Source organism: Bufo gargarizans, chromosome 6 (assembly GCF_014858855.1).
Source record: "Bufo gargarizans isolate SCDJY-AF-19 chromosome 6, ASM1485885v1, whole genome shotgun sequence".
NCBI lineage: Eukaryota > Metazoa > Chordata > Amphibia > Anura > Bufonidae > Bufo > Bufo gargarizans.
The window spans coordinates 115,218,224-115,238,665 of NC_058085.1; the positions used below are offsets into that span (position 1 = coordinate 115,218,224).

General features: G+C 44.4%; 1 protein-coding gene across 1 annotated transcript; it reads left to right on the forward strand.

The window, feature by feature from the left end:
• Nucleotides 1-6,105: 6,105 nt before the first annotated feature.
• On the forward strand, nucleotides 6,106-11,635 carry LOC122941587. The gene is made up of 2 exons (XM_044298944.1): nucleotides 6,106-8,550; nucleotides 8,593-11,635. Exons 1-2 carry the CDS (start codon nucleotides 6,862-6,864, stop codon nucleotides 11,089-11,091), a joined length of 4,188 nt encoding a protein of 1,395 aa, XP_044154879.1. The 5' UTR covers nucleotides 6,106-6,861; the 3' UTR covers nucleotides 11,092-11,635.
• The last annotated feature ends 8,807 nt before the right edge of the window (nucleotides 11,636-20,442 follow it).

Consider the following 20,442-nt stretch of genomic DNA (forward strand, 5'->3'; position numbering starts at 1 on the left):
AGATATCCAAATAATCCAAGTAAAGAGCTCAGCAATGAGCAATGATTAAAGTTAAAGTAGTTACTGATTAGTTTATAAATATACTGCTGTGAGCGGCGTGGCCCTGTATATTCTAACCCCCAGGCAAGCGTCCCCGTCACCATGGGAACGCCTGGGGGTTAGAATATACCATCGGATTTGAGTTTTTACGATCTCACTGAGCTCGTAAAACTCAGATCCGATGGTATATTCTAACCCGCAGGCAAGCGTCCCCGTCACCATGGGAACGCCTGGGGGTTAGAATATACCATCGGATCTTCTGAGTTACTCAGCTCTGCTTGGCCCCGGGCCAGCTCGGGGCCCCAAGCAATTGCTTGTTTTGCCTGTTGGGTAGCGACGGGCCTGGGTGTATTTGACCCTGTTTAAAAAATGACCTCATACAGAAAAACGACATCCCTCAAGACATTCAACAGGGAAGTAGTCAGTATTTTAGCTCTTTTTTTGGGGGGGCATGGATTAATTCAAAGTAGGTATGAAAAATTAAAGATGTTAGTTCTTTCGCAAATGCATCATGTATAGGAAGTAATTTTTTTTTGCACACAACAAATAAGGAAATGCAATTCAACATGTATTGCCCTGTTTCTCTTGTGTTCACAAAACCAGTAGTTAGGCTGTAGTCTGTTGGCTAGCCACATGGTGGGGCTCAAAAGTAAGGGAGCACACTGTGGCAGTCGGGAAATAATTTTAGGAACTACAGGCCCCACTCTTTGCTTGCAGAGGGTTTCAGCTGTTAGAATGAATTAACACTGCCAGAAATCCACACTTCCAAAGATATTTGTCTAAGGGTGTATTTTTAAAGGAATTATCACACAAAAGTATTTTTAGCTTAACCTCCTAACAGTCTGTTAAAACTGGAAAAAGCCTTCCAAAAATTTCACTTTTTTTATTGTAGATTTTTACTGTGTGCCTACAGTAAATCTTGTTATTGCATAACTCAGGGGACACTATTGCATTTTTAACCCCTTAGTGACATAATTCATTTTAGCCTTAAGGACCAATAATATCTTCCCCCTTTGTATTCTAACAGTCATAGCTTTTAAATTTTTTCTTCTATATTTTTTTTTATTTTGCGGGATTAGTTGTAGGGTTTTTTAGGAACCATTTTGGGGTATATATAGTTAGTGTATTAAATAACTTTTATTATTTTATTTTTAGGGGGAAAGATAAACAGCAATTTTTACATTATTTTGTGGAATTATTTTTCGATGTTCACTGAATGGTAAAAACATCATTTTATTATGTGGTACCGTACATTATTATACCACATTTCTATATTATAATTTTTTTTTACTTTTTCTTTTCCTTCTGCAGCAGTCAGCTCTGAAACTACTCCCTCATTCTTCTCCAGACTTACAGGGAGGGGGGGGGGGGGGGGGATGCTTTAGCTGCTCATATCTCTGGTTTGTTACCAGCTAGAGATATTATAGTGTCTGACATTATAAGCTTTCAAACAATGCAAACAGCAATTTCTTCATTACATGGGAAGATATCACAATTAAAAATCGGGATGCTGTGAATGCTGCTAAAAGTGAAAGTAAAAGCAGGTTTCACCCGCGATTATTCCTGACTCGATTTCTAACAGTAATATCTTCTCTGTTCCTTGTACTTTAGCTGTCATTTTGGTCTTGTATGACAGCCTGGAATGTCAGCTTTCAAACAAGATCAGCAGGCTGCTACCATTGAGAAAATATCAGCAGCCAAAGCAGCCTTCCCACTTCCACTTCTGCCGAAGCTCAGCTCGGGCAGAACAGTTAACTACTTTTCCCACAGCTGGAACTCAGCTCGGGCACAACAGTTAGGTGGTTAAAAGGGTATTCTGTTTTCATGAAATTGATGACCTATGCTTGGTAAAGGTCATCAATTTCAGATTAGTGAAAGTCCAACGCTCAGCACCCTCACCGATCAGCTGTTTGAAGGGGCTGCAGTGCTAGTGTCAGAGCTGCATTCTATTCAGTGTTTACCTGCACGCCGTCTACATTGTAAGGCCTCTTTCACACGACAGTATGTCCATTTCAGTGTTTTGCGGTCCGTTTTTCACGGATCCGTTGTTCCGTTTTTTGCTTCCGTTGTGGTTCCGTTTCCGTTCCGTTGTTCCGTTCCGTTTTTCCGTATGGCAAATACAGTATACAGTAATTTCATATAAAAAATTGGGCTGGGCATAACATTTTCAATAGATGGTTCCGCAAAAAACGGAACGGATACGGAAGACATACGGATGCATTTCCGTATGCATTCCGTTTTTTTGCGGACCCATAGACTTTGATGGAGTCACGGAACGTGATTTGCGGCCAAATATAGGACATGTTCTATCTTTAAACGGAACGGAAAAACGGAAATACGGAAACGGAATGCATACGGAACACATTCCGTTTTTTTTGCGGAACCATTGAAATGAATGGTTCCGTATACGGACCGTATACGGACCGCAAAAAACGGCCCGCAAAACGGAAAAAAAAAAACGGTCGTGTGAAAGAGGCCTAATGGTGGGACATAATAATTTGAGTTCACTGTCCTCACCCTGTACTCTGAATACCCTGGCCCAATCCAAGATAATGATATAATCAAAGCTACTCAGTGCTTTGCCATGTGGTGCTGCAAGACTTACTTATACTGCCAGACTTACAGTATATTTATACATGTTTTGGCAGGCCTTGTTTTGCTAAAAGGGTGTCTTAGGGACCATTCACACGTCCGTTTTTTGTATTCCGCATCCGTTCCGCATAAAAGCGGAACGTTATGCGGATCCATTCATTTTCAATGGCTTCCGCAAATATGCGGACAGCACTCAAGGTGCTCTCCGCATCCGTGATTCCGTTCCGTGGGTTCCGTGCATGCGGATCCTGATAAAAAATATACCTTATCCTACTATTTGTCCGAATTTCCGTTCCGTCATCCCATTGTAGTCAATGGATCCGCGGAAGACATGCTGAAAGCATCCTCATGTCATCCAGATTTTCGGATCCGTTGACAGGAAAAAAAAAAAAAAAGCCCAGCCCCCATGTGCTTTCAGCACCAGGGAAAGCTGTATCCTGTCTGCTCTGCTGACTGTCTCATCTCAGTGAAAAGTTTGTCAAAAAAATGGCATATGAAGTGGAACGTTTGATCCTCATGATCCAGGAGCGGCCATCCTTGTGGGATACGAGGAAGGAACAATATCAAGACATGCATTGAAGGACCGCTGTTGGGAGGAGATCGCAACAGAATTGATGACTGCGGCCTGGGAGTCGGCTAATATCGCCAAACGTGATAAAATTAGTGAGTATTATAATATGTAATGTGTAATTTTTGTGTACAGATTCGATATTAGGTCCGTTTTTTGTGTCCTATCCGTCCTGGAACAGCATAGAAAGTGTACTTTTGAGTGTCAGTGATATTTGGGGGCTCATTAGAACATTTTCTATGCTGCTTCTGGACATGGACAATCACAGCGATTTGTAGATCAGAGATGTTTAACCTGCGGACCTCCAGCAGTTGTAAAACTACTACTCCCAGCATGGCCTTCTGTAGGCTGATAGCTGCTGGGTATCTGGCAATGATGGGAGTAGTAGTTTTGCAAAAGCTGGAGGAACACAGGTTGAGCATCCCTGGTTTAGATTTTATTGTACTAGGCCTAGTCTTTATTGCTTTGCATACATTGTTTTTTCCTTTTGTGCAATGCATTAAAACCTGAAGTTGCATAGCAACCGTGGTTTAAATTATTTGCAAATCCATTAACTCCTTCATATAGCATACATCTAAAATTTTTGGTATAAAATTTAATGTAAATATAGTCACTTTTCTGGATTTATATAGAATGATGTGTGTGATAGGATTGGTTATTACTGGCCAACATGCAGCTATCCAGCAGTTGTAAAACTACTACTCCCAGCATGCCCTTCTGTAGGCTGATAGCTGTAGGGTATCCGGAAATGATGGGAGTAGTAGTTTCTCACCAGCAGGATAGCCGCAGGTTGGACATATGTAGTGTAGGCGCTGATAGGGTCATATGGATTTTGTTCTTTATTCAGATGGCTCATGGATGCATTATAGCAAAATTGGTTTTTAATTGATTGTGGCAGCTGCAAGGATTGTGCTAGTCTCTTTTTTTTTTACAGTAAAAGACTTAAAAAAACAGTGGTACTCGTGCCGGGACCAATATCGCAGTGAACAAAATCTCAAGCTTCGTAGTGGTGATGGGTCTTCAAAGGGTTTCTACCACCACATTTTGACCTAATTAGCTGTCAGACACTAGCGATCTGCTAGTGTCTGCTGTACCTAACCATGCTATTGTAATCCCTTTCTCTGCAGCAGTTACCCTAAAAAACGAACTTTTACTGCTATGCAAATGAGCCTCTAGGTGCTATGGGGGCGTCTTTTCAGCACCTAGAGGCTCCGTCTACTCACCATGTCTGCCGCCCAGCTCGTCCCTCCAGCCCGCCCATCTCTAGATTGACAGCCTCCATCACAGCCGAATTCTCGCGCCTGCGCCGCGTGCGTCTGTATTCGGCGCAGGCGCAGTGACTGTCGGACCGCTCACTGCGCCGGCATCTCCACTGCGCCTGCGCCGATGACGTCAGAGTGCTCCCAGGAACAGACAACGCCCGGCCTCAAGCAGTGGAGATGCGCAGTGAGCGGTCTGACAGTCACTGCGCCTGCACCGAATACAGACGCACATGGCGCAGGCGCGAGAATTCAGCCGTGATGGAGGCTGTCAATCTAGAGATGGGCGGGCTGGAGGGACGAGCTGGGCGGCAGACATGGTGAGTAGACGGAGCCTCTAGGTGCTGAAAAGACGCCCCCATAGCACCTAGAGGCTCATTTGCATAGCAGTAAAAGTTCGTTTTTTAGGGTAAACGCTGCAGAGAAAGGGATTACAATAGCATGGTAAGGTACAGCAGACACTAGCAGATCGCTAGCATCAGACAGCTAATTAGGTCAAAATGTGGTGGTAGAAACCCTTTAAAGAAAAAAACATATTTATATACCTGTCAGCTGGATTTTTTTAAACCAATTATGGATTTAAGGAGGTAAGAGTTTTTATTTTTAATTATATATCCAATGTAATAAAATTTCTGTGTGATAGCGCTGTGTCCCTGTGTGTGTACCCAGTTTTGCACTGGTCATGCATGGCCGACGACCTATATGGACATAGCGCTTCAGACAGGCCTTGTTCAGACGTCATTAAATTGATTATTTATTTTCCACTTTTTTTGTGAGCCAAAACCTGAAGTGGAGGCTACTCAGAGATTAGGAATAATAAAAATAACTGCACCAGGTTTTGAGTTTTTGACCCACAACTGGTTTTGGCTCAATATAGAAATAAGTGATCAAAAAAACTGATATGTGAACAGGGCCACACAAGTTCAATAGCAGGGGGTCAGCAGCCTGACTACCCGTATATATAAACAAGCCCCTATAGCAGTCATGTCCAACCGGCGCCACTCCAACTGCAGCAAAACTACAACTCCAAGCATGCCCTAGTAGCTGTAAGCAATCTATGAAAGCTGGGAGTTGTAGTTTTACTGTAGGGCTGCAGGTTGGACATGACTGCCCTATAGCAAGATCACTGCTGCAGATTGGCAGAAAAATTTTAATAATAGAGCTTCACTGTTATTTACATCATTTTAAAATTTTTAATTTTAAGTTTCGCATCTTTTTTTTTCCCAGGTTTCTTAAGTTTGTTTAGATTATTTCATTGTGCACGTGCTATGCACTGTCCAGTCAAGTAGCGGTTCTACTACTGTTCAATTTTAGCACGTTATTTAAAATGATTTATATGTATATTTATATAGAATTAAAATAATTTTTTTTAATTTAAAGAATGGTTGATAATCTGTCATCGGATTCAACTCCAAATCCGGAAGCAACAGGGAATCTTTCACAAGAGGTCTCTCAAGCACCACTAGAAGAAACCAGAGAAGAAATTCCTGAAAATACTAGTGAACCGATGATTTTATAACAAGACACGGAGGCTCCTATTGCTTTAACCTTTCTTTACTTCTACCATAGCAGCAAAGAGAGAAAATGGTATACAAAAAAGAAACCATGGTAACAGACTCCTCCCCCTTATCCCAGTATATCCTTCCTTGTCTGTCTGAGCTCTTCCTCTTTCTTTGCTGCTACCAGGCAGATAAGTACTCTCCAGCTCTGTGGCATTGCTCAGGGTCTGGTATATTTGTATTTTTATGTGCTTGGATTATCGGTTCGTTCGGTTTCTTTATTAGATTCTGATTAGACTCTTATCGTAGATACATATTTCTCTCCTGTATATATATATATTTATTTATCTAGGGTACGTATATATATGTATATGTTTTTTCGTTCAGGTACTTCTGTGGCCGTTCTGCCTAGGGGTTTGTCCTTATAACAGTTTTTGCGGCTTCCCCGCTTTCCCCCCGTGTGATCCGTTTCTCTGCCCTGTCATCCTTGTCCCTCGTTACCTCAGACTGCGCCGCCATTGCGCGCGCTTTCTGCTTCTTCTTCCTCTCCTTCTCGCCCGAAGTCTCGCGAGTTCGAGATTTCGCGCGCGTTTTTTCGCATATTTTCGCATTTTCGCATTTTTTCGCATTCGGCTGCTACTGACGGCGAGATCTCGCGAGATTTCGCCGTCCCTGTGCGTTTCCCCGCTCTGCACACACCGGACATCCCGCTCTGCACAGCGCATCTCCTGGCGGTCTTTTTCCACTGCTCTTGAGCCTTGTAAGTTCTGTTTTATTCCATTTCGTCTACCCACTAGCTGGCTATGATTCCTGGCTTCATTATCCCCTTTTCTCTTTTTCTCCTCTAGTGCTATTTTTGCTGCTCCGGTCGGGGTGACTAACCCCTGCCTTTTGCTACTTCACCATGTCTGTCAGAAAGAATTCCGTTGCCTCTGTGGCCCCTAGTGAAGCCCCCCAAGTAGATCAAGGTTCCCCTGCGCAGGATAGGAGGTCCGAGGTGATCCACCCGGACGACCATGAGGTGGCACTGCAAAGATCCATATCTAATGCCATTATAACCGCCATGGGTTCGATGTCATCTGCATTGACCCAGTCTATATCTCAGGCCCTTATGGCGCGCCCTGCTACTACTACCCAGGTTTTGGTCCCACCTCCAGGACCACCTCCTATTGTCTCCAGAACACCTCAGATTGATGGGCCATCCCCATCCCAAGACAACGCGCTTCAGTCGCGTAAACGAGCTTGTACCCGCCAGGCAGAAAAAACGCGGGCATGGAAGACTGCCAGGTCTCTACCTGAGCCTAGGTCAGACTCTGATAGGGAGTCAGAGGAGGAGACTCATGACAACGTCTATGAATTGACGGATGAGGTGGAGGACGATTTGGCGGATATTGCTGTGGATCCGGTTCGTAATCTAGACCCGGAAGCCCCGTTACTACAACAGGGATCAGCAGAGGATCTCTTATTGGATCCGTCTGGGGAACCGCTGTTTAACCCCGAGGAGCTGCATCATCCCCGCTCCGCGGAATGGATGCCCGCCACACATGTGGCGCAGTATATGGAGGCTCGCATACGCAATCCGCTTAGTAAGGAATCGCGTAATAAGTTGCGGGCGGAGTGCCCTCGTCCTTTAATACCACACAAAGTGTGCGAGACGCCATCAGTGGATCCAAAGATGGTCCAGTTTCTGGCGAAGACGGGGTTTAACCCCCGTAAAGGGCTAGACGCGGCCTTGAAGGCTGTCCAAGACAAGCTACTGGACATTACAGGTCCTTTAGCAAAGATTTTCGATTTGGCTGAGTCCGCTATCGCGGCAGGTAGCCAGGTAGACCCTATAGAATTGAGAGGTTGGGCCCAGCGAGCCATATGCGTAGCGGGTAATACCAATACCTCGCTCGCCATTGAAAGGCGGAAGGCAATACTAATTAAGATCGAGCCAAAGCTCTCGAACTTAGCATTGACTGAAGCGGGCAAGGACGCCCAGGGGTTGCTCTTTGGCGACTCTTTTATTAAAGAGCTAGGGAAATATGTAGGAGCTTTTACGGCTCTTGATAAAGCCCAGACTTCGATGCGTCGAGTCTTTCAAGGGCGTTTTTCCAACAGGGCCGGCAGTGCTAGGGGCCGACTGTCCGGCCGTTCCAACTTTCATGCCAGAGGTTCCGGCAGAGGATCCTTTAATTATAGAGCATCCCTCCAGGATCAGAGACTTCAGCCGTCCTTTTTTCCCTCACGAGGCGCTCCCTTCAGGTCACGAGGTTTCCGAGGGAATCCAGGCTCCCGTCGACCATTCGGTAAGTTATGTTCTTCGTCCCCCTCCTTTTTTAGACCATTTAGTCGGGGGCAGACTCCGATTCTTTTCTCATGTGTGGTCAGGCATAACCTCAGACCAATGGGTCCTTTCTACTGTGCAGGGGTTCACAATAGATCTGATTGCCGATCCGAGCTCCATCCCAGCCCCCCCTACGGTACCACTGTCCTATGCGGCACGGTCCCAATTTCAGAGGGAATTGTCGGATCTTCTGCAGAAAGGCGCGATCGAACGCGCACCGGAGAATCGTGGGGGTGTCATCAGCAGTATTTTCCTGGTGCAAAAGAAAGGGGGCCAGATGCGCCCGGTGATCAATTTGAAAGCCCTGAACAATTTTGTACAATACCGACATTTCAAGATGGAGGGCATCCATCTTTTGAGGGATCTGCTCCTTCCAGGCGATTGGTTGGCCAAGATAGATCTCCAAGACGCCTATCTCACGGTCCCAGTGTCCCCCTCTTCAAGAGACCTGCTGCGGTTCCTGTGGAACGGTCAGGCCTGGCGCTTCACCTGCCTTCCGTTCGGCCTGTCCTCCGCCCCCTGGTGCTTTACCAAGATCATGCGCCCAGTGGTGGCTTGGCTTCGCAGCAGAGGTGTTCGTCTGATCGTCTACCTGGACGATATCTTGATCATGGCCCAATCACGGGCTCTCTTGTTGAGACACCTCCACTTGACGGTGACGCTCGTTTCCGACTTGGGGTTCATTGTCAACCAGGAGAAATCCTGTTTGACCCCCTCCAGATCCATAGAGTTCTTGGGTTTCCAGGTGAACTCGGAAGAATTATCCCTCAGTCTTCCACTCTCGAAAGTCAAGGCTATCCGCAAGGAGTTGAAGCATGCTCTACGCCTACCTCAGATGTCGTTGCGGCATTTGGCAAGGATAATCGGACTTCTGGCCTCCTCAATACAGGCCATTTTCCCAGCCCCCCTCCATTATCGTGCGTTGCAGCGCCTCAAAATTGCTCACCTTCGGTCGGGGGCCTCTTACGCAGATTTGGTCTCATTAGATGCCGAGACGACGGACGAGATGAGATGGTGGATCCACAACCTGTCAGTGTGGAATGGCAGAGCGATCGTGGGTCCCCAACCGGATCTGATCATAGAATCCGATGCGAGCCTGCACGGATGGGGAGCACATTGCAGTGGTGTGTCCACGGGCGGTCCATGGTCTCCAGAAGAATCCCATCTTCACATCAACGCCCTGGAACTCCTAGCAGGGTCGTTTGCCATTCGCAGTTTTGCCAATGGTGTGGTCAGCTCAGCCATCAGGCTCCGCATGGACGATATATCTGCGGTCAGGTACGTCAATTGTATGGGTGGCACACGGTCGGTGGTTCTGACCCATTTGGCGAAGGATTTTTGGGAATTCTGTCTCGACAGGAACATCTCTGTGGTGGCCGAGTACCTTCCAGGCCTTCACAACACTCTGGCGGACTGGAGTTCTCGCTACATATCGGACTCCAGCGACTGGAAGTTAGACGAGACGGTTTTTTCTGCTATTTCTTCTCTGTGGGGTCCCTTTGCAGTCGACCTCTTCGCTTCGCGTTTGAATACCCAACTGCCCAGGTTTTTCAGCTGGAGGCCGGATCCCTTGGCGGAGGCAGTGGACGCTCTGCTTCAACATTGGGGAGGAGCGTTGATGTACGCATTCCCTCCCTTCGCGCTCATTCCACGAGTGCTCCTTCAGGTTCGTCAGCAGTTGGCGAACCTGGTTCTGATTGTTCCGTTTTGGAGAACCCAGTCCTGGTTCCCTCAGATCCTGGAACTTCTAGTGGACTTTCCGTTTCTCCTTCCCACTCAGGTGTCACTACTCCAAGGGCCTGCAGGAGAAGTTCACCCACTCCTGCAGAACGGGTCGCTACGCCTCCTAGCTTGCAAGATATCGGGAGTCCAGGAGGAGGCGCTGGACTTTCAGGAACAGCTAGGTTCTTATTGGACTGCGCTTGGGCGCCCGGGACGAGACGGGCTTATCGAGCCGCCTGGGGTTCTTGGTCTCGCTGGTGCGTCGACCGGACTCTGGATCCCGTTACGGCCCCTGTCAATTCCATCTTAGCCTTTTTATCCTCACTTTTTGAGGCAGGGAAGGCTTACCGCACCATCAATGTCTTTAGGTCAGCAATTTCCTCCAGACACAACGGTGTCGACGGCCGTCCAGCGGGTCAACACCCCCTGGTCTGTCGTTTACTCAAGGGTTCACGTTTGGCCCGACCACCTCGGCCACGGTTTTCGTCTACCTGGGATGTGTCGGATGTCTTGCAATTTCTAGTCAGTTGGCCCTCAAATGAGCTATTGTCGTTACGTCAGTTATCGGCCAAATTGGTCACTTTATTCTGTTTAATCTCCTGTAAGAGAGTTTCGGATGTGCGTGCTTTGGATTGGGACGCCAGATCCTTCACCCCGGAGGGGGTCCACTTTAACATTTCCCGTCGCACGAAAACCAGTATCCGGTCGGTCTCTTACCCCCGTTTTCCGACTTCTCCACAGCTACGTCCTGTAGCGTGCTTACGCGAGTATGAGGACAGAACCCGTCCACTGCGGTCTCTTTCTCTCCCCCACTTATTCATTTCGTTTCGCAGCCCGTTTGCTCCGGTTACCAGTGTTACGTTATCTCGCTGGGTCAAGTGGATTCTATCCCTTTCCGGGATTGATACGTCTATCTTCACGGCACATTCGGTCCGCAGTGCGACAGCTACGTCCATGACGTTATCTGGGGCTCGTTTGGAGGATGTTATGAGATTGGCGGATTGGTCCAGATCTTCCACTTTCCGGGAGTTTTATTTCCGACCGGCTTCGCATGCTTTTGATTCTATAGTGGCTCAGCTTTAAACAAGCAATAGGAGCCTCCGTGTCTTGTTATAAAATTATGGGATTTTACTAAAGTATGACGTAAAGTCATGATTTTATTAAAGACACGGAGGCGAGTATTGCCCTCCCTGGACCCACCCCTTGGGGTTTTTGACGTAAGTATGTTTTGTTGATTTACCGTATGGTCAGAATTTTAAAGTTGTTACTGTGTTTCCAACTGGTGGATCCTATGTTTCTAATGCACTGGATTATGCTCTTAGAAGGTTTTTCTCTTATTTCCTTTTTTCCTAGGTTGAGAGGCTTACGGCTTCATGTTTTAGAGTTACACAGTTCCGGTCGGAGGTCCAGTTGTGGCGGTCCAAGCCGACGAGTTCAAGGGGTTTTTTCGTTACCCGGTGGTTTCGGCGTCTGTTGTTCCGGTTGACCAGCGCTGTTTGAGACACAAAGAAAGAGGAAGAGCTCAGACAGACAAGGAAGGATATACTGGGATAAGGGGGAGGAGTCTGTTACCATGGTTTCTTTTTTGTATACCATTTTCTCTCTTTGCTGCTATGGTAGAAGTAAAGAAAGGTTAAAGCAATACTCGCCTCCGTGTCTTTAATAAAATCATGACTTTACGTCATACTTTAGTAAAATCCCATAATTACATCTCCTGAAATTTCGGCAAATGTGCTTACTACTCCAGTTCAAGAGCGACCTGTTCGCCCTTCTTCAGGCAGACGACGGCGCAGACACGCGGCTGATTCCGATTTAGAGGTTAGGAACTTGATTGATGCTCGGGTTCTACAATTTCTAAATCAGAATCGGTCGGGCAGTATAGAAGAGAGAACAATAAGAAGTCTGGCATCAAGTCTCGCTCGTGTGCCTGATAGACACAGTGAACCATTTGATATAGTACATCGAATGGAGCTTTTAAGAGATCAGCATCTCAATATCGAAACGCCAGTATACAGGTTAAATAGGCCAGAACCTCCTGATAGGCCCCATGATCTATACCAGTGTATTACTGTACTGTGCCGGCAGCAGGGAGCGCACGGCGTCATAGCAACCAGTGACGCCGTGCGCTCCTGCTCTCAGGAGGGATCCAGGCCGCGGTTCCACGGCCCGCACACGGCTGTGAAACACAGCCGTGTGCATGGGGCCTTATACATACACCGGGCCCTTTTACCAGGGAATTATTTGATATATAAAAAATTGTTTTATTAAAAAATACTTTATATTTCCAGATAATTTTATTACATTAAAATAATATATTGTTAACGTTAAATGTTAATTAAAATTTTTTTACAATGATATGGAACGTCTTTTTTAAAGAAAAAAAAAAATATAACTTTCACAATGGCGTGAGCAGGATCCGTGTTCCTGCGGGGGATCAGCCTTCACGATCCATTAAGGTAGATCAATGTGGTGTTATATTTCTGCATTGGCCCCATTCACTCGTGCACAATTCCATTATACAGTGAATGGGGCTGGAGCAGAAAACTAGCAGAACAGTTGTATTTATTAAGCACGGAATTGGCTGGCTGTTTCAAAAACGGAACATGCAGATGTTTTTTGTTTGTTTTTTTAAATTTAGGAATACATTTTATATTAATGAACTACTATTTGTGTAGGTCAGTAACATAAAATGAAATATACATTTTTTAATTTCTGCTTTAAATTAGACAGTACATGATGGCTTGCATTGTTTAAATCACTAGAATGCATGTAAAGAATGTAGCGTTACTACAAACAATAAAAAACATAATGTGCTGTCCCCTTTAAATTCTGATGTTCTATACTTACTGTGGATGGCACTGTTTAGGGAAGGGGGATCTGTGGATGGCACTGTTTAGGGGAGGGGGATCTGTGGATGGCACTGTTTAGGGGAGTGGGATCTGTGGATGGCACTGTTTAGGGGAGGGGGATCCGTGGATGGCACTGTTTAGGCGAGGGGGATCTGTGGATGGCACATAGGAAGGGGTGGGGTTTAGAGGGAAAGGGGTTTGGCCTTGACAGGAAGAGGTGGGTCAAATTTATATTAGGGGGGTGCCCGAGTTTAGTCTCGCCTAGTGCAGCACAAAACCAAGATACACCACTGGGTAAAATTAATTACAATAAATTGCCTATAATAATCATAGTTTTTTTTATTTTCTTAATGTTTTATTGGTTTTAACAAAAAAAAAATCAACAGTTAGAACAACAAGGGAGGTAAAGTACGGAGAAGGAAGTAAGAAGGGAGAAATATCTATAGCCATTCAAAAATGCGATGACTCAAGACCAGAGGAATCATATTCCTGTCAGTACAATAAGGCCTCTTTCAGACGGGCGTTGCAGGAAAAGGTGTGGGTGCGTTGCGGGAACATGCACGATTTTTCCGCGCGAGTGCAAAACATTGTAATGCGTTTTGCACACGTGTGAGAAAAATTGGCATGTTTGGTACCCAAACCTGAACTTCCTCACAGAAGTTCCAGGCTTGGGATCGGTGTTCTGTAGATTGTATTATTTTCACTTATAACATTGTTATAAGGGAAAATAATAGCATTCTGAATTCAGAATGCATAGTACAATAGCGCTGGAGGGGTTAAAAAAAAATAACTCCCCTTAATCCACTTGATCACGCAGCCCGGCTTCTCTTCTGTCTTCTTTTTCTGCTGTGTGCAGGAAAAGGACCTGTGGTGACGTCACTCCGGTCATCACATGATCCATCACCATGGTAAAAGATCATGTGACGGACCATGTGATGACCGGAGTGATGTCACCACAGGTCCTTTTCCTGCACACAGCAAAAAAGAAGAGAAGCCGGGCTGCGCGATCAAGTGGATTAAGGTGAGTTTAATTATTTTATTTTAACCCCTCCAGCGTTATTGTACTATGCATTCTGTATTCAGAATGCTATTATTTTCCCTTATAACCATGTTATAAGGGAAAATAATAATGATCGGGTCTCTATCCCGATCGTCTCCTAGCAACCGTGCGTGAAAATCGCACCGCATCGGCACTTGCTTGCGGATGCTTGCGATTTTCACGCAACCCCATTCACTTCTATGGAGCCTGTGTTACGTGAAAAACGCACAAAGAGGAGCATCCTGCAATTTTCATGCAACGCACAAGTGATGCGTAAAAATCACTGCTCGTGTGCACAGCCCCATATAAATGAATGGGTCAGGATTCAGTGCGGGTGCAATGCGTTCAACTCACGCATCGCATCCACGCGGAATACTCACCCGTGTGAAAGTGGCCTAAGTGTTACATCATTTAACAAATATATGTCCAGGAAGGATATGTAAGGACAGCATATCAACACTGGTAGCAACATGTAAAAATAAAAGGAAGGGAGGCGGGAAGATGGGACACCAAGACAACACCGTAGCACTAGTCTGAGTCACATTGCTTTAGCTGTATGCCTAGAGATAGTAGAATGGATATCATCCCACTATATCATATTTGAGGTATAGTTTCTTAAATGTGTAAACCCATTTCCTAGGAATATCCATCAAGTGTTGAATGTGTGTGAGGCCCTTTGTGTGCCAAAAGGGCAAATACTGCAGGTGGTTTGCCATTCTGGAAATTAGGATTACCTTGAAAGAGGTAAAGGCCCTCCAAAAGTATGGAGGATTGAGTTTAAGTAGCTAAGAGTCTTATACACTGACTTTTTATTAACAGGTTAGTAGGCTTGAAATGGCCCTGTTGATGGTGAACCCCTGGCTCTCAAAGAGTCATCCTTCCACACTCAGGTGAGAGAAAATACATAGTGCAGGAAACCTCTATGGAACCATGGCTGAAGGACTGCCTTTGCACTGGGCTCGGATGTAGTAAGCCAGCATAAGACAAAAGGCAGCTGTAGCAGAATATCCATTTTTTCTGTAATTAGATCTAAATGCGTGAAGTCCGGTAAATGACCAATATATTGTGAAGCACAGAGTCTGCACCTTCTGATGCAGCAGATACCTCAGTTATTCAGTTAATATATCTAACAGCAGAAAGTCTGGTAAAGGTCATGTCCTTTATTGAGAGCACAGACTGAGTCCGGAATCTGCTTCTTGATGCAGCAGATAACTTACTTGTTCTGTGAACACATCTCCCTGTGGAAAGTTCGATAAATGTCTGAGAACAGAGACCAAGCCTGGAATCTGCCTTTTGATGCTCTAGATAAATATCCAGTGCTGTCCAGATATTTTTGGTTGTCTTAATGGCATTTAACACCCTAGTTCTTAACCTTACATTTTATTAGAGGTTTTCAGAGTCCCGGGTCTCTTTCCTAGGGCTGATGGAGACCCTTTTTTGGGACACCATTACAGACAAATGCTGAGAAAAAAGCTTTATAAAGTAGCCTTCTACAATATGTTATGTATGGATTTCATTGTAGAAACTTTCTGCAGCACTTAGATGGGATTTTTAAAATTTTCATCCACTTTCCTCGTTTTGCCACATTTGGCTGTGCCCTAATATAATACTATAATGTATTTGTCCCTTTTATGACAACAAAAAATACTTACTTCTTACCCACAGATGTAGAAAATGACAGTGCAAGCAATTTTATGGAGTCCCGCAGATCAAGTCCTGATGGGTAATATGTCCCATGAATTGGTCAGATATACTGTATTTTTTGCTTTATAAGACGCACCTGTTGATTAAACACACCCCAGGTTTTAAAGGAGTAAAATAAGAAAAAAATATTTTTCATCAGACCTCATATCTGATCGTCAGATCAGACCCCCATATCAAATTCTCTGACCCCCAGGACATTACATCACAGTCCCATAACAGGATATCACATTAGACTCCCATATCAGAACATTACATGAGACCCCCATATCAGGACATTACATGAGACCTTTATATCAGCCCTCCATGTCAGACCCCCATACTAGACCCCCATCAGACCTCCATCAGACCTCCCTCAGATCAGAGCTTAAAATAAAAAAAACTTCTCTTACCTCTCCTGCGCCACGGCTCCGCTCTGGGTCCAGCGGTCTCTTTAGAAGTAGCACTCCCCTGTCTTCTCTGGCCGACGCTGCACAGTCACCTGACTGTATGCAGCGTCGGGTCATAGTGCGCACACTATGTCCTGACGCTGTATACGGTCAGGACAATCCATCACCGGCCCCAGGAAGGAAGACCAAGGAGGGTAAGTATCGGAAGCACTCGCAGCGCTTCACTCCCCTCTCCCGGCACCTAATGCATACTAGAGAGCGCTTCCATAATTTAAGTGCTCACTAGTATTCGCTTTGTAAGATGCACAGGCATTTTCTCCCCAATTTTTTGGGGGGAGAGTGTCTTATAAAGGGAAAAAGACGGTATATTCAAGCATCCAAACCTCCATACAACACTAAAAGACTAAGGGTATAGCCTAATGTGTAGAATTTGAGCAGATTTTGCAACTGTAGATTTGTCACAGATATTGCTGATAATTTTCAGCAGATTTCACAATTTGGCAAAGGGTGAAATCTGTGTTGGAGTCCACAGCATAAATTCACACGTTAAGCATTTAAAATCCACACCACAGGTCAATTCACACTGCAAACTGTTTATGCAGCCTGTGGATGAGATTTCTTAAACTGTCATCCACTTTGCTGGTACTCTACAATGCTGCAAATTTGCTGCAAAGAAATCTACAGCATATCCGTCCTATGTGGATGTAGCCTAAAATGTCACAAGCTTTTGGCTTGGTCAGCTGTGGTAAGGTAAGTGCCTTGTTCCCTCACTTGGCACACAAAGCACAGTCTAGATTCTGTCTAGATGTTTAGTCATTTGCATGTGACAGCAGCACTGGGACTGTAGAAAGGGAGATGTGAGCTCACTAAACACCACACAGAGGAAGAGAGACAGTGATAAATAAGGGTCAATTCACCTGGAGACTGCAATGAGAATTAAATCAGAAAGGAAGGAATCATATTGTCATGCATCATACATCATTTACACTGATGTCTTATGGATGCTACAATCAGATGTAGGTTGCTCAAGGAAGATCCAACAACATAATAGAACTTGTCAAAGCATAGCCTGCCTATTGTATGTCTACCCATCCTTTTATTATTTCTATATTCATTCTATATTCGTAATACGCCACTGGAAAATGGAAAAAGAACACCTATAAGGAATTAAGATGAAAAGTATAGTTTATAATATGGCAATGCTGGAAAGTGTTACATGTAGTGATCAAAGTTCCAAGATCTTTATTTAACATATACACGTTCCACAAACTTTTGTTGTCTGACAGAACTGTTGTTGCCTTTTGTCTGACAGCACTACTGTTGCCTTTTGTCTGACAGCACTACTGTTGCCTTTTGTCTGACATCACTACTGTTGCCTTTTGTCTGACAGAACTGTTGTTGCCTTTTGTCTGACATCACTACTGTTGCCTTTTGTCTGACAGCACTACTGTTGCCTTTTGTCTGACAGCACTGTTGTTGCCTTTTGTCTGACATCACTACTGTTGCCTTTTGTCTGACAGCACTACTGTTGCCTTTTGTCTGACAGCACTGTTGTTGCCTTTTGTCTGACATCACTACTGTTGCCTTTTGTCTGACAGCACTACTGTTGCCTTTTGTCTGACAGCACTGTTGTTGCCTTTTGTCTGACATCACTACTGTTGCCTTTTGTCTGATGTAATGTCCTGATATGGGGGTCTCATGTAATGTTCTGATATGGGAGTCTAATGTGATATCCTGTTATGGGACTGTGATGTAATTTCTTGGGGGTCAGAGGATTTGATATGGGGGTCTGATCTGACGATCAGATATGAGGAGTGATGAAAAATATTTTTTTCTTATTTTACTCCTTTAAAACCTGGGGGGTGTTTAATCAACAGGTGCGTCTTATAAAGCAAAAAATACAGTATATCTGTGCACTACTGTTGCCTTTTCTCTGACATCACTACTGTTGCCTTTTGTCCGACATCACTACTGTTGCCTTTTGTCTGACAGCACTGTTGTTGCCTTTTGTCTGACAGCACTGTTGTTGCTTTTTGTCTGACAGCATTGGTGTCCCTTTTTGTCTGACAGCATTGTTGTCCCTTTTTGTCTGACAGTACTGTTGTCTTCTCTTACTGGACTGTTGATTGGGTGTTGTTGAAGTTTTCTCTGTGCCTGCTAGAAGAAGGTGTGCAACATTTGTGCATTTAATGGGCAAGGGTGAAAAGGGCAAAAATGTTTGACTTTGAGAAGCAGGATGGTCCGTCCATGAAATTTCTTTCGGAAAGAGATGTATGAGAACTTTCTGTAGTGCATCAGTGGTGTTGACAATGGTCAGAGGAGGGCACTGACACACAAAGGGGTCTGAATGGTCAAGATAGATTACCTTATAAGGCCTCATTCACATGGCCATGTGAGGGCTGTTTTTGCGTTTTTGTAACAGCTGTCACATGACCATTTGTAGAACCAATTAAAGTCTATAAAGCTATTCACATGGTAATTTTTTTTAACGACCAGTAAACAGTGGCCATCAAAAAATAGGACATGTCCTATTTTTTTCCCTTTTTCATGGCCAGATGGACCCCACTGAAATCAATTGGCCCGTTTTTAACAGTCTTGTAGACAGGAGTGTACCCGACTAACGGCTGTTAAAATTGGCTACAAAGGCTTTTTATAGGTCCACTTGAACGCACAGGAAGATATGCTCCTCGAACCCTCGTTCCACACGATATGCATAAGGACCTGCACTCCCAACATAATGACATCACATGATCACACTGGGAGGGCAGGTTCTGCAGCATCCAGTGAGGAGTGAGTGTTTCAACATGTTCAAGTGCATGAGTTTTTTTTTGGTTTGCACTATAGTGGGTTTGGGGCTAAAAAGGGCATTTTATTATACTGGGGGGCACTATAGGGGGTCATTATTTATACGTTAGGGCACAAAGAGGCCATTATCTATATTAGCGGGCACTATCAGGGTCATTAACTATACTGGGGGGACTATACTGGGGGGCACTATAGGAGCCATTATGTATATTGATGGGCACAAAGGGGGCCATTATCTATATTGGGGGGGGGGGGGGGCGCTAATAATATCTCCCATAGAGAAAAATCTCCCACAGAGCAGCCATGTGGCTGCTCTGAAAGAACAGGAAGCACCCAAGATGTACAGTTATGTTCGGAAGCACAAAGGGGTTAATGTAGCAGATTTTTTGTGGCCTTTCTTCCTAAGGATTGAAAACCTATTCAGTGTGAAGATAACTCATGTAGAAAGAGGTCTTCTTACCTCTTCGTGCTCTTAGGTCCCCCCATCCCGAATGGTGCGTTGTAGTTTATGTTTAATAATGTCTCATCAGTACAGTGAATGTATATTACCAATTTCTTTGCTTATCCCTTCAGACAGCATGCCATCTCGTTAAAATGTACCTTGGGTTATTGTGACTCTCAGACATTTAATAAAAATATATTGAACTAGAACCTGTTCAGTTTTAGATTCCCAGATATTCTGAATTATGTAACATTTTCAAAGGTGCAATTTATGTAATCCATCATATTTGGCAATCTGGCACTAAACATGCCTCATTGATGCTGAATTAAGGGAGCAATATGGTTGATAATAAATATACAGTATACAATTTGAGAAAATACATTTTAGTATCCACCCAGATGAAAATCTTTTTCTGTTCACAGACATACCAATGTACAGTATTGACTATGAAACCTGATTAAATGTACATGAGGATAAACTAATGTTCTTGAGGCAAGATGGTGAGCAGTATGTCATTACATATTACATAAGTCACTTATAATGGCAGCACTGGAAACCTAGATGAATGAGTTCCTTGTTACAAATCACTTTCTGGAAGAGGACATTTATAATCCATGTCCATATAATTGCCAGTCTAGCAGATACATTGACATCCAAGTCATTGGGAATTTGCACAGGGGATTATCCACTAGGGCTCTTTATTTTTATTATGGGTTTAATAGTGTGTCCCTCAGTGGGTTAATCACCCTAATTCAATGAGCACAAACTTTACCAACCTCTTCGGATTCCCGTTCCAAATTAGGACCAGCCATTTTCATGAAAGCTGTGTAGGATAATGGACATGAAGGGTTTGGAAATGTACAAGAAAATTTTGCAGAATTCTCAAAAGGTTCTGTAAGGAAGACATCGAAAATAAAACAGTTTTCAAAAAAGTTGATAGGATTGTTCCTCCTATCTTTTCAGGAACACCAGTAAGATGGACAATTATCAAGGTCATGCACTTTATTCCACAAAGCAGACACACTAGAGGAGACCCTCTTAACATCATGGCCGAGTGGCTTCAGTGTCTCCTCTACTGTCACCTCTCTCTTCTCTGCTATAGACAGTCTTCTCTGACCTTTTCAAGATAATGTCTAATGAAGGAAACATTTGCCTTCACAGCACCCATATTCATATAGGTATTCAGAGTGATCAGAGCAATGCTACACT